Source organism: Pelecanus crispus, chromosome 1, assembly GCF_030463565.1.
Source record: "Pelecanus crispus isolate bPelCri1 chromosome 1, bPelCri1.pri, whole genome shotgun sequence".
Lineage (NCBI taxonomy): Eukaryota > Metazoa > Chordata > Aves > Pelecaniformes > Pelecanidae > Pelecanus > Pelecanus crispus.
The window spans coordinates 85,484,225-85,499,206 of record NC_134643.1 but is presented as its reverse complement, the minus strand read 5'-3'; the positions used below and the strand labels follow the sequence as shown (position 1 = coordinate 85,499,206).

Here is a 14,982-nt window from a genome sequence, read left to right as displayed (position 1 = left end):
GAGGAGAGGAGAGGAGAGGAGAGGAGAGGAGAGGAGAGGAGAGGAGAGGAGAGGAGAGGAGAGGAGAGGAGAGGAGAGGAGAGGAGAGGAGAGGAGAGGAGAGGAGAGGAGAGGAGAGGAGAGGAGAGGAGACACTTGTTCCCTTAAAAGAGAAATACTGTTTTTTTCCACTAGCACAGAAAGACTCATGCTTACACCAACTATACGTGATTACATCTTGATGGTTTTGAATCATTTAGGAGGCCATGATGTGAGAAAAGACTGCTTAGGTGTATATGCAGTGATGGAAAGAGAGACTGAGAGCTCAAGCAACCCGTCTGGCCTTCTAGCTCTCCTTTATGGACTGAAGTTTAAAAAAAAAAAAACAAATAAGGAAAGTGGGGTTTGGTTTGTGGTTGGGTTTTTTTGGTTTGGTTTGGTTTTTTTGGTGTTTTGTTTTTTTTTTTCCATTTCAGAGCCTAAATATCCTGCTGTAAAGGACGGTGAGAAGTTCAGGGGGAAGCAATGGAAACTGATTCAATCAGAGGACAAATGCTTTGTTTCATGTTAGGACCAGTCATTTGGCTGGTATGTAGGTTGTCATGAAACAAACCTTATCAGTATCCAGTTAACAGTATCCACATCTGCATACGGATCACTTTGTGGCTGATGGAGCAACAATGATTTAGGTATGTTGCATATAAATTGTACCTGAGTGGCACTTCTGAGTAATCTGTTCCATGACTATCAAAGGTTCATTTTTTTCCCTAAACCTTTTTGTTTCTGCGCTTGACACTTACAAACGTTGAATGTAGGAAGGGAAAAGATCAGTAATATAAGACCACAAAACCAAACTTTTCTTCATTTTAATCTACAGTGTTGTGAGTCCTGTTGAATGTAACAGAAAAAGCAAATAGGCTATATCACAGAATAGAAACATTATTTTCAATTGACCTGTGTAGGTTTGGAGAGCCTATCTGTGCCAAACGCTAAAGGAATTTTCTAAGTGGGAATAAATCTCAAAACCAGTAACATAGCACTTAGCAGGAAACGTCAGAACCTTGCACCCACAGGACTTCATGTCTGTGTGTTCTGAAATGTGTTTTTACGTTTTAGAACAGCTTTAAGTTTCAATTCAAATCTGTGGGGTTTTTGTTTTTTTGTTGTGTTTTTTTTTTTTTTTTTCCAAAATAGAAGACAAAACCACTGTCATCAAAATACCCTGCAGCAAACACATGGGTCATGAACAAGAAGTTAAACGCAACTCAGACTTTCTGCCTGTAGAGTTGTTGGGTCAAGCAGGGGATAGCTCAAGCAACTTAGGAACAGCAGCTCTGGTCCTCGTAACTACTGTTAGAGTATTGAAACATTCTTTTAAAAGGCATTGATCATATTAGTTTTAATTTTATTTTGAATTAAATTTAATGCATTATTAATATAATCTAAGTTCAGTTGTTAAACCATTATAGTACTTGGTGGATGGAGCAGGTTAGAATTTGAGTTACATTTTTATAGCTCTAACTGTGGTTGCAGTTACATTAGCCCCAAAACATCTTATACTGATATATATCTTGTTTATCTTCCTTTTAGGTAAACGGGCTATGTAAGATCATGCCCACGAGCATAATACATCCATGACACAGATTGTACTGCTTTAGCTATTCTCGTGGGAACCAGCAATGCTTTTGTACCTGTGTAAGTCCACTGTTGGGTATTCCTTAGAAACTTTGCTCTGCTTTAGCCAAAAATAGGGTTTTTTTATATTAACAAAAAGAATGTTTTTTAATCTTCTTTTTCTCCTGTATTCTGAAGGGCAAGAGATAACACAAGAAGAGGCAGAATGGTGGGTGAAAATAGGCTTTGAAGCTGTATTGAAAGAAGTAACTTCCTTCCTTTTATCTGTTTCTCAGCCTTCCTCAGAGCCATAGCACAGCATATGTATATTCTGGAGGCAGGCAAAGCTAATACAGGATGCAACGCACTGTATTAAAACAGCTCTTTCCATAACTCAGAGGGACTTGCTCACCAATGGCAGGTGATATCACGTATGCGGACGTGGCAATGCTACCCAGGGAAAGACCACACGTTCCTTCTCGGACATCAGTTCCAGGTAAAACAGCTAATCAGCTCTTGGACGTACACTGTTTTCTCTCATGTGCTCTCTCTCTTTCATTTTTAAAATTGTCACTGGATAAGACTAGAAGAATGCTATACAGTGCTGGATGCAGAAGCCATGGGAAGAGTGAAAAGTTGTAAATGGTGGAAGAGATCCCCATGAGATACAAATCAGCAAAGCTACTCTTAAGTCAGTATTGCTACAGAGTAGTGTCTCAGTTCTGGCCCCCTGTTTTAAGTAACAATGAGAAACAAAAATTGTTCATTTTTGAATAATTAGCATAATCTTTTTTTTTATATGAACAATATGATCAAAAACCTGTTAGAATATGCTCCATCAAGTTACTACCTAGTCCAAAAATCAGATCAATGCATTTTATGATGTCTTCATGGAAAAGGAGTAGTAAATTAACTAGTAAATCAGAAAACTAGTGGCAGTTGAAAGTGCAGTCACTGTCACTGAAGGAAGTACTGAATGATTCTTAAAACCCTCCTGCTCTTCTTCTTTGATTATCCAGTAGTGATTTTCCCAGAACTGCTTTACCAATCTGGGATCACTTCCTAGGTTTGTAACAAAAGGCAAAGGTTTCAGTCAATATTCACAATAAGGAGATTATTTAAACCATATTTCTTTTAAGAATTTTTTTCTGCTACTTGGGAAAAATGGAATTCATTCATGAAAGCATTTTGTCAAAATTCTGGATCACAGTTAATATGAATGACAACTTCTCATTATGAGCAAATAGGAAATGCTTGTGGTAAGAGTAAGATGATATTTTCATGCTTTCAAGGTTCATTAGTAATTAATGTATTTAATTCCTTAAGGAAGCTACATTGTGTAATGGGCATTTTTACAAGATGTTGTTATACTTACAATGTAGATTAATAGTGTTGATGGTGCCCTGAATGCATGTACTTAAATGATGGAAAAATCTTTTTTTTATATACTTTTACAAAACCTTTATCTAAAAAAGAAAAATGAGTTCACTTTATTATATATCTAACAGAAAATACTACCTTACAGTCTATGTTCATGCATCTGTGGATGTTATTTGTACTACTGTAACCTGTACAACACAAAACACAGGGGGTTCGCCTAGAATTTTACCCCATTTCTAAGGTGAAATAATTTATTTGCAAAGGGAGATAGGCATCAAATCTTGATTTGAAGACACCCAAAAATGTCCCTTGATCATGCTGTCTAAAGGAAAAGTTTGAATTTGAATAGGCCAGGCGTTAATTTCCAGTGAAAGTTCTCATTAACATCCAGACGGTTCTTGTTAAACCTTTGTCGAATAGATTTTAGCACTCAGTATTTTCTCACATGAAGTTACTGGCCACAGTAATCACATAAGTTCTCAGTGTCCTTTTGCCTTTATATGTTTCACTCTAACTTTTTGAAGAACTCTATTTTTGTGGATGTTTTTCTATTCATTCTCCAGTGTTTCCATCTCCTTTAAAAAATATGGGCACCAGAGATGCACCGAGTATGCACAAGTCTCAGTTATAGAGAGACAAAAATCTCTTAAATCATCTTTCCTTCGCTGTTTATAATTCCCAGTCTCACCTTCCCCCACCCTTATATCTGGTTATACTCAAACATATTTCGTTTGACTGGGCTTGAACTTACAGGGTTGTCATTATGGCTGTTGTTATTTATTGTTTTGTTAACCTTTATATTATTTTCAGATTTTATTAGCAATTATTTTTCTACTTACTTTGACACAAACAGAAGAAGCACCAAATAGTGCTAGGCAATATTGGACCTCATATCAGTTTAGAACATGGTAGAAATATCTCCCTGATGAAAATTATTTCTCTGCCTTCATCATTAACACATACTAACATAGGTTTTGTTGCTACTGAAATAGACAAGAACTTGAGCCATATTATTGTGCTTTAAAAATTCAAATGAACAATTTTAGTTGCTTGTTCCTTCCTTGAAGTTTTAATGCTTTGACCAAAATTCACACATACTCATCCAGCTGGTGAGTGTTCTTTTATTCCAAGAGGCTCTTCAAAAACAAAAGACTCATTTTTACTATAGGAAGAGTGGGAGAAAACACATTTTTTCTACAGAATTATTTCTGTAATTTTTAAAAACTTGGTAGGAAATCAGAAAAAAATCCTGAAACATGACAGGCACGTTGATCAATGTTCACGAAACAGACTTAAGTTCAGTGTAAGTATAGCAATGATTACTGTTAAGGTTCCACACTGCATACAGACCCTCGCTGAGATGCCCAGCATTTCTTTACAGCTAATGGAGGAGAGTTTGGGATCCTAGCATGGTGAGCTAGGAAACTGCCCAAAGTAGATGACAGGATGGAGCAGCGACGCAAGGTGCTGCTCAGTCAGCCATTTCTGGGAGTTAGATCCCTCCCTGCAAGCTAGAAGGAGCTCTCTCCTATACGGACTGGGCTCAAGGCTGCTTTGGACAGGACTCCTTCCGCACACCAAACACACTTACAGCATGTCCCATTAATTATCACACCCTGCATGAAGAGGTTTCAATGCTTCGTCCAGTTCGGAGCAGGAATTTGAAGCTGATTCTCAAAGTGAGGGTCTCACCTCCAAGGTGATGGGACTCTCTGTGGCAAACATCACAAGCTCTCCCTTTGGCACTATCCTGACTTTGCAACACATTGAAATGTCCACTGGAGGATGGCTAGTACCCACATCCCTCCCTTTGCCAGATTACATGCTGATCTTGCTCTTGGCCAGGGATGTCTGACTATCTTGCAGAAAAAGAAGCAGCTTTGAGATGGGCATGAGGGAAAGCACTGCATGGTTAAAACTCTCACTACGGAGGAGGGAGAGCTGGGTTTAATCACCACTGCAAATTCGGCAGATGAATGCTCCAAGTGGCAGATTCCCAGACTTTAGGCAAGACTTCAAATCACTGGGCTATAGGAAAGTGGAACATGCCCACCTCCTCCTGGCTGCATTTAGTGCAAGTTTCAGACCATTAGATGCAATTTACTGAGATAGATACTAAAACCCACATGGGTGGGGGACATAGCTAATTTGCCCTGCTAAAGTATAGCTGCTGGCAAGATTTGGTGCACATGAAAAGTAAACATGCGGGGAGCTGAACTTCTGCCAATGTTCTGTAGTAGTTGAGTTAGTTGAGTAGGTGTTTTAAATATGTAAAATTTGGATATGAGAGTGAAAGTCCCTTTACAGATTCAGTGCCCACCTCTTTTTTTTTAGCTGTTTTTTTATCTGTGAGAATGGGATTTAGTTTTGTCAAATTATGCAGAGTTTCTTGGAGTTCTCCCAAATACTGTTCTTATCTCAAAGTCTATTCCATGTATTTTATGAGGATACAGAAAAAGATACAAAAATAACTGGTGGCACAGTTGGAAAGAATGTAAAACTTTGCAGTCTAATGATAAGAAAAGCTCAGTCATTGAAAACTCTTGGGGTAAACTTGATAGACTGGACGAACTGTGTTAAATAATGTTTAACACAATGTAGCAACAAAAAATGGCTGCAGCTCTAAGTCTGGGGGGCTGCATCCAGAAAAGTGATTGAAATGGACTTCTTGTGATCCTGTTCCAATGGGAAAGTCAATGCCAGGTTACACAACCAGTTGGACTTCAGCAGTCAGTCAGGTGACAAGGATGAGGTGATTCTTGGATGCTCTAGCAGGGCATGTTGAGGAGGAGTTAGTAGGTGGTACTATCTGTGCACATGCTGTTGTGGGCTAGCAGGTGCTATTACAGTGCATGTGCTTCAAAACAGATGTTCAGAAGTAGAAAAGTGTTCCAAAAATACAAGCAAGGATAAATACAGCCTGGAAAACCATTTTCTAATGAAAGACTCAGACAGTTTTTGCTTCCAAGTTTACCCAAGAGTCACCTGATTATGGTTCATAAATGATTACATAGAAGACCTTTCCTCTAGCAGAAAAACAAACTAAGGTGAGTTCAACTCCATCATCAAACTAGCCTACAAGTAGTCGTAGGCTGCTATTAGTTTGCCCCTTAGCTTCTTGTTCCCCTCCTTAGCCTCCTCGGCCCCTCCAGGTCCTGACCATGTTATCATCCACCCTCTGCTGGACCTTCTCCAGCTTCCCCCAATCCCCCCTGAATGGGGTGGCCCACATCTAGACACAACGTTCCAGGTGTGGCCACAGCAGCAGCAAGTAGAGCAGCACAGAAACTACCCCTGCTCTGCAGGCCAGGGCTCTCCTAACACAGCTTTGCTGGCGACTTGTACAAGCTGTGATGATGAGGGTGCACCGTGGGCTCACATCCAGCCCGGTGTCTGGTTGATCGCAAGAGCCTGATGGCTGTAAAGCCTGACTCTTTGGAGTGAATGACCTGCCAGAAGCACTCCCTATCTGCACATTCACCAAGTAGAAGGTTCCAGTAAATAGATACCTTTCTGCGCTTGACAATTTGCATATAGAAATGAAGTGGAATTTCAGTTTTAGTAAGTGACAGAGATCTCCACCTAGTATCAGGGCTCCTTGTTGCTAAACTAGGTAAGGGTGTGTAAGCATCCGGCAAAATTAAGGTTATGTGTGGTATTTTAAAACCACTTGCTGACTTCTGAGGCCTTCACATCCAAATGATCATGTGCCAATACACACTGTAATAGAAGTAATCCTTTTTTTTAAATATTCCGTTTGCATGGATAATATTTTTTTTCATACAGTCTGAGAGATATTCTTTAAGGGAATGGATCTTTGAGAGAGAAAATATTTAGTAATAGCAGATTTTTTAAAGTATGTATTTTAGAAGAAGTGTCTCCATTTATTAGGCTAGCACATTTAAAAGTTTAAAAGTCCTGACTGTTCTTCTTTGTAAAATATTTACATTCTAAGAGGAAAAACTTTTATGAACATTTCTTTTTGAGAACAGTTACTTATCTATACAGTTAAATATAATTTACAAATTTTCTGTAGTTCATTGAACTAATAAATTGTAATAAAGCAAACAGCAAAGTGTATTAGGTCAGATTCTCTAAAGCATAGAACACCTTACCTGTATGAATAAACCTTATTTGCCAATCAGGTCCTCAGTATTTTTCCTACTCTAAAACGTCTCCACACTTCAGCAATCCTCATATCAAATGCTACATCATTTTAGCCTAATAAGACTCTCTCCTTCTGCCAAGTTTTTCCATAATCAGTGAGATTTTATACAACACAAATTGCTTACTTCTTTTTAAAAGCCCCAGTGATCACAAACTAAGGCTGTAGCGCAGAAGCTTATTCTTGATTCAGACTGATAAAATCTCACCATTTATGGAAAGACGATCAGTCTACCAAAGGTCCAAATATCTTCCATAAAACTAACCAGTAGCTCTACAAAACACCCAGCTAAAACAAAATTGAAAACGTGTTCAGAAAGAATCCATGTGCATCTCACACCATGTTATTTTAATGGCTCTTTGTTTTGTTTTGGCAATGTACATCTGGAAAGGGATGTCTTCAGCCATCAGTTACATTCCTCTGCTCTTACAGGCATCACGTAGTATCCCAGCATAAACATTCACAAGTCAGGAATGCCCCCAAGAATCACCTTGCTGCAGAAACATTCCTCTGAGTGGCAGTTTCCCCTTTGGGGTCTCCCTGCTCCATGTCATGGCTCTGATGCCTCTCAAGCCCCTATGATACCTCCTGAGAAGGCTTAGCAACAAATGGGATGTTTGCTATGGATAGTACCCAGGTCTTGACCCATCCTTCAGTCTGTCTGTCTGCCTGCCTCCTGGTCCAGCCACACAGGACTCAAGTAGTTCAAGCAAACATTATGGAAAAGGCTTTTAGTTACCTCCTGACAGCAGCAGGAAATGATAAGTCATCATCTTGCCTCTTGTTTCTTAAAAAAAAAAAAAAGCTGAACTAGCATCTCTGGAAACACATGCCCCTTTTTATACAGACTCGGTCTTCTGTGTAATTCTTTACTGTTTCTCCACTTAATGGCTGGTACAACCACAAATGTCAGCATTTCCCTACTCCTTACAGGAAACATGATCACATACGCTGAGCTGCGTGTGAAGCCGAAACCCAAAGGGAGCAGCAGATCAGAGACTTCCGCTTCTGGTAGTGTGCTATTTTGTTTGGTCGTTGGTTACTAATTATAGATTTAGTCTTTCCTATTACCCAACAGTAAAACCTGTTATCAAGAGTCTTTATGTACCATCTCTCAATAAAGAACTGATTTATCATTTTATACATTTTTTAGGTTCTTAGGTTATACACTTTCCTTGTAAAAATAATATTGAAAGAGGTTTTAAAAATAATTTTTAAAAATGTGTTTGTGTCCTACATTGAAAATTTAAGAAAGGAAAGTAAAATTCCACATTTTTTTAGGAATACTTTTGTAAGTGTCTCTGCAGGCACAGTCAAAGGGACATACTTGGCTTTGCATTTGGCTTTGGAAGTAGCGTAATACCCGGCTCTCTATGTGCAGTTAGTACACTGATGATTGCCACCCTCTCAGTACTGAAGGACATGTGCCAGACAAGGTCAGGCCCACAGAACTCTGTGAGCTGAAAGGGAACATTACAAAATACATCTCAGGCAGCCGGAGAATGGGGCAGTTGCTCATGTCACACAGGCAACGTCAGGAAAACAGCAGTTATGAAAGTGCAGCTCTGTGGCTTGTGGAAATGGCACCTTGACCCCAAATTTCCTCTGGTCCTGCCTCTTCCTGAGTGTTTCACTTTCATGAGCTGATGAATGCCAAATGGCTGGAGAGACACTTGGTCAGATGTACTGCACTGTGCTATGGTGTCAGTATGGGATGTTTTGCCTTTTCTGTGCATTCTCGTGAGTTAGCTTTCAGCCACGACAGGCATGTTAACACAGGAGAGTGTGACCAGGGAGGAATAACATACTACAGACCATCCCTGTTACTTTCCCTGAATTGCTGTGCAGGCTCTTGCAGGGTGTGGGTGGGTAGGTGGGAGAAGGCAACGCTTGAAAAAATTAAAGGAGAAAGAGCGAATTCTTAATGGAACAATTGATCGAAAAAAGATTGCTCTGTCTGACAAAATGATCTTTTGATTTCACTTTCCTGTATGCAAAATGGATTCAAATTTTTAATAAGTAAAATGTCCCTGCATACTTCAGACAGCAGACTGATTTTAGGCAATGATTTCTCTGCTGTTTCCATGCAAGAAACTGGCTTACATAAAGGCAGTGTTAATTTTAATAGTGCAAAGACCTTAAGCCACACTTCTTCTTGCCTCCCTCCAGGCTGCCGACACAGGCGCTCAGCCTGGTTCTATGTGGCGCTGGTCCTGGGAGTCCTTGTGGTCATCCTGCTGGGTGTCATAGCCGTGCTAGCCAAGCAATGTGAGTAGATCCTACCACCCTCTTCATCTCTTCGTTGCAGACATGGCTAAACCTCACAAGCAGAGTGATGCCAAAATTCCCTTAATGTCTCATTAAAGGTGTCAAGTTATACACAAATACAGGAAAAGAAATGTAGTCTTCCAAAGTGAACATTTGCTGCCTGTCATTTAACATATATAGCGCAGATGAAGAGGAGTTGCTACAGTTTACCTTGTTGTCAGTGATGCTGAAAGGCTGCAGAAACAGATTTCAAATCATTATGACATTCAAAACATTTGGCCTTCCTGACTTAGAAGTTAAAAGTTGTATCCGTGATGCTACTTAGAGACCATTTCACTTAATCACTTTGTAGGTTTGAAGAAATATAATAAAAAACAGACTTCAGATCATTTCATTTAATCAGACTTCCCTGGTACTAGTAATATCATCATCCACAGCATGCTCTAGTTATACAAGAGCTGTTCCAGAGAAGATACTAATTTCCTAAGAGAAAACAGTCTTGAAAAACTTCAGAAAAAACATGTACCTCCCAGCCCTCCCTAAAATCTCACCAAAATATTGTGTATTCTTTATATATCCGACTATCAAAAATGACAAACTTATTTTCTTTTCCTGTACTGCCCATATTATTCAGCAGCTACACCCTTTGCCAGACAGTTATACTCACTGAGTATGCTCATAACTGAGTGTGTATACCCCCACAATCTATAGACACACACACACATCCTCGCATTCATAGTATAGTACTGGATACAAAAACTACACTTCCTTGACCCTGTTGTTAACTATAATCTCTTTTTTTTTTTTTTTTGTTCAAGTTTTGAAGGGCAGAGCAGGAAAATCGGAAAGTTTGTCCCAGTATGGTCTAAATAGCACTGGTGATCATGGTTCTTCAGAGAAAACTGTCTCGGAGGTGCTCCTGAAATGGCTCATGGAGGAACTGTGTGAAGATGCACAGCGTGAGGAAAGTTAGTCCTTCCACAGCATAGAGGACGTGTCATGTGCACACTTCTGTTGTCTCTGTTCCCATTTCTATGACACCCTGCAATTTATGGGAAATCACTGTTACTAGCCAGGGAGCATGGTGTTCCTGCATAGAAGTGACGCCAGGATCTAAACTAACATTTTAATGGCAATAGTTTTGCTTCTCTTTCGGCAGAAATACTTTCTGGTACTTTCTTTGCATTTCTTTCTGCTGGGAGCTGCTGTCAGAAATGCCATATATCGTAGATCCCCCCCTTGTCCTGGAGGACACTTTCCAAACAATAATTCTTCACAAAGAGTGGGAGGGAATTTAGTTTTCTTATCCTTTTGCAACGATCAGGCATGGAAGACATTCCTGGTCTTTTTATTGTGGATCTCTTCTTTGTTGGCAAATATTAATGCTTTTCTAAGGATTGATTGTAATGATGTTACTTTAGAGGAAGCCAGGACAGAAAATGTGAGGGACATTCCACCCAGATGCTCTGAGTGAAATGGGAAGTAAACCTGGAAATAGCAGTCTTCCCCTTACTTAACACAGTTCCTTCTCCAGCTCCAGGGACATAGTTTGAATGTCATTTAACTAGCTATGCTTTCCAGTCACATCACATATCAAATCCACACACTCCACATCGCACGGTGTCTCCTCACAAGGGCTGCATATGGGAGGAGGAAGAGTGTCTTCACAGCCCTCTATGTCCTCCCGGTGCTCTCTACGGGGCAGGGGCACAGGGAGGTGGAGAGTCCAATAATGTGCAGTGGGAGTGCAGAAGTGCATAGCACCATGGCAAGGGAGTGGGAAGCTGAAGAGAGGAGTGGCACTGGAGCCTTCAAACCTCTCTCCACACCCAGCAAACACATACTTGGGAGTGGGGACTGGCTGCTTTTGGACCAGCCAGCCAGGCACATGAACATAAAATGCTATAAGGCAACTGGAACAAGTCATGGTACGAGCTAATGGTTCCCTCTCTCCACCCACAGGAACAATATGTGAACTGTGTCCTCCAGGGTGGCAGCTACACGGGGGGAGATGTTATTACTTCTCCGAGGAGGCTGTAAGCTGGGATGACAGCCAGAGAAACTGTCTGGCCAGGAAATCCCAGCTTCTTGTCATTGAAGATGAAAAGGAGATGGTGAGTCTTGAAGCAGCCCTAAAATTGTGTGACAGGCATCTGCCTTGGCCAAACATTTGACCAAGTGAACATGGCCCAGATGTCAGGTGTACATGCAGGCAAGCAAGAGCTCCATCAACTGCAGAGCATCTGACTCTCTGCGGACAGGAGCTTGTTTTGGACAGGGTCAACAGAGTAGGGCTGAAGAGGAGAAGCACAAGAGATGCAAGTGTGGAAGCCAGACTAGTTTTGACTGGGAGGAGGAAATGCTGGGGACTTCCCACCCATTTCCATTACTTGGCTCTGGGAAGAGAGGTTTGATTCAACCACTAAATGGAAATTCAAATAGTCAAACTCCTTCTCATTTTCCTTTGGGAAAATGAGTAACAAGGTATTGCTGAGTGGCTCTTCTGAGAAACTGAGGAACGGGTCTTTTACCTTAAAGACCGGCCTTGGCAACCTGGCGCATTAGGGAAAGGAGCACCCCTTTTTGACAGCTGACAGGAAGCCAGTCTGCCTGAGCACCAGCCTGAACCAAGACACTGTGGCTGGTCACATACGTGTATGGGCCGTTGTAATGGGCTGCTTTGCCACAGCTGGGTCCCTGCCCTTGCTCCCCATGTGAGGGACTACCTGAAAAGCTGTGCTTGAGACAGGACAGTGACCTGAGCACAGCAGAAAAGCTCTGCTGTTGGGTAACATGCTTGTACTTGTTCCACAGGAATTCATAGACAATAAAGAGAAAGATACCAAATATATCTGGATTGCATTGAAGATTCAAGACATGAAGAAACAATGGAGTTCAGTTGAAGATCCCAGAGTAAAAGAAAACAGGTGATGATTTGTGGGGGAAGGTGTCTTCGGCAAAAGCTAAGGTGTGGTAGTCCACATGTAAATACAACTCTGAATCCAAGCTAGTTTTCCAAAGCACAGACCTAGTCCTGCAGCCTCAGGCTCTATTCAGGATCTATTTCATGGCCAGTTCCAGGTTAACTGGTTCCTGCTGGACACCTTTGGAAACAGATTTGTTTTCTGCCTTCAAGACCAACCACAGTCATAGTCCATGTATATATTAATGCAGGACATTAACACACACTTGTCTCACTGAAATCACTGTCAACAAACTATCTCAGTGTACAGACCATGTATACTGCCTCCACTGAATGTGATGCCTGTCACATAGCGTGGGTGTTGCATCCGTGCAGCTGAGGGGTTCTTCCCCTCCCTTTCACCATTACAGTTCAGCAGTGTGGCTGCCTGTGAAGGTTTTCTCATGCTTCTTACACTTAAGTTCATGAGCATTAATCCCTCAGAAGCCAGCAGTCTGCACTGTCAGTGTCCATCCACCTGTGCATGGCTGCTGAGGAACCGCACTTCAGCAGGTTAACAAATGGGCATCACCCAAATTGCTCGATCAAGATATTATCAATATTTTTATCCACTACTGAATTTAAAGCTGACAACTCACTGCATTCCTTTTGTTCTCTCACCAGGATAGCTACAAATAGAATAGAGACTGACAAGAACTGTGCTGTTTACAGAAGAAAAAACATCATCCAAGTAGATAACTGCCAGACTTTAAAGAAGTGGATCTGTAAGAAGAACGCAACTTTATTGGTGCTCTGAACCAAATAGTCTGGCAACAGGCAGAGCTTTTTGTCCAAAGACCCATTTTACTGATAAAACAACATGTGATGTAAATAATTTTATGAGACTTGCACAGAAATTTGCATTTCACTGTTCTGTGCTCCCTAAGACTTTGATGCAAACAGGGAACTCGGAAGTTGCCAGGTATCAATATGAAGGTCACGTAACAGGACTGCAAGGCAGCACATGTGGATTTGGGGGTGTTGAGCCTTCCCACGGACAGACATTGGCAGCAGCTGCCTCTAGGAAAGGGCAGGGGAGAAGAGGTACTCACGTGAGGATGAGCACGGTGTGCACAAACTGCGTGATGTGCAGGAAAGATGCCATCTGTGGGGGCTGAAGAGTGTGTTGTAGCCCACTGAGGCAGCCACTGCTGAGCTGAAGGAACTTTTTATTTGAGTTTCAGTATTTTAGTGTTTTCTGAAGTTTGTGGGGTTTTGGTTGGTGGTTTTTTTTTTTTTTTTTTTTACAGTCTAATGGTGACTTACAGAAGCCACTTGGAGGGCTGGAAAAAAGGCATTTCTTAGACAGTGTCTTATTCAAAAATGACCTGCATGGCTGCTGGGTATGCAGATACCAGACCAAGCACAAACTTACTCATAACACTTGTGGTTAATAAGCTGATGGCTCCCATCTTCTGATGCTGAACCTTGGGATCTGAAAGAAAGCTCTTAGCTAGGGAAGGGGCTTGGACTGTAAGACAACATTGCAGCGGACAGAAACGAAGATGATAACCTGCCTTTCCACCTTCATTTTGTCCCTTTACATTGCAAATTCTTCAACGTGGAACCACAGGTACTGCCTGGAAGGTATGATGATAAGGTACTGAAGCTAAAGGCTGGTGAAATTAATGCCTCTGGGTGTACTCAGTAAACACATTACTTGGGCATTCAAGTGTCATGGATATATGCTATTTCTGGATCTGGAATACAAAAATGCCAAGAGCCGTCTGATTTAGTGCCTCTATTAGATTCATATATTTGAAAAAAATGAACAAATGTCATGAATTGATTTTTAAGAACTCAGACACCTCATTTGTTTCAGCTTTTAAAAATACCTTAGTCTAATGAAGGTAGTAACTCCTCTAGATCTGTAGCTAGCATGTGTCTTTGAAATCAGAGTGACCAAATGCAAAGCAAATGTTTGCAGCATTGTTGAGCTATTCCCAGTGACTTGCATTACAAAAGTGAGGAAAGCGAGTGATGTGTAAACAGGGAAATTAAACAAATACATTGGGGACAATGGAAGTGGAGATGTAATAAAAATGTTTTCCTCCTGTTTGCAAATCATGTACCTCCTGTTGGGTACTGCCAGGTCTGTGAGGGCTCTAATAGGCCTTAAGGGTCCTCACCAGGCTCTCCTCCTGAGACTCTCTGGGTCTTCAGCCTCTGCCTGAGCTCTGTAAAAGCTGTACCTGCCTCCAGCCCTGTCCCATCTACTGGATGGGACACCTGAGTCCTACATGACAGGTTGGACAATTCAACTGGTAACTGAACCAACTTTTTCCTTCAATAAAGTATCAAACACTTCTGATGCGAAAGCTAATATTCAAAAAGCTCAGAAATCAGTCCCCTTTCTAAACTGTGAATCTCTAGTCTCACATTCTCAGACTGTGGGGCAAAGCAGCTGAGGCACTCTCATACTTACAAACTGCTGTCTTGCAAAGGTGTAAAATCTACTTCTCCATGCTTACAGACAGCATTGCTGAAGTAAATTTTCATTTTAACCACCATAATTCAATTTCAGGCAGGACCTCTTCACATGCCCCTGAAGTTAACTCTACTCTGTTGTGTTTTCCACAATAAGAAGCTGAATTCTTACCTCATTTCATATAAT

General features: G+C 41.1%; 1 protein-coding gene across 1 annotated transcript; it reads left to right on the top strand.

The window, feature by feature from the left end:
- Positions 1–2,007: 2,007 nt before the first annotated feature.
- LOC104031509 (killer cell lectin-like receptor subfamily F member 1) lies at positions 2,008–13,125 on the top strand. The gene is made up of 7 exons (XM_075727898.1): positions 2,008–2,089; positions 8,072–8,149; positions 9,308–9,406; positions 10,225–10,365; positions 11,369–11,520; positions 12,221–12,333; positions 12,993–13,125. Exons 1-7 carry the CDS (start codon positions 2,008–2,010, stop codon positions 13,123–13,125), a joined length of 798 nt encoding a protein of 265 aa, XP_075584013.1.
- Positions 13,126–14,982: the final 1,857 nt, after the last annotated feature.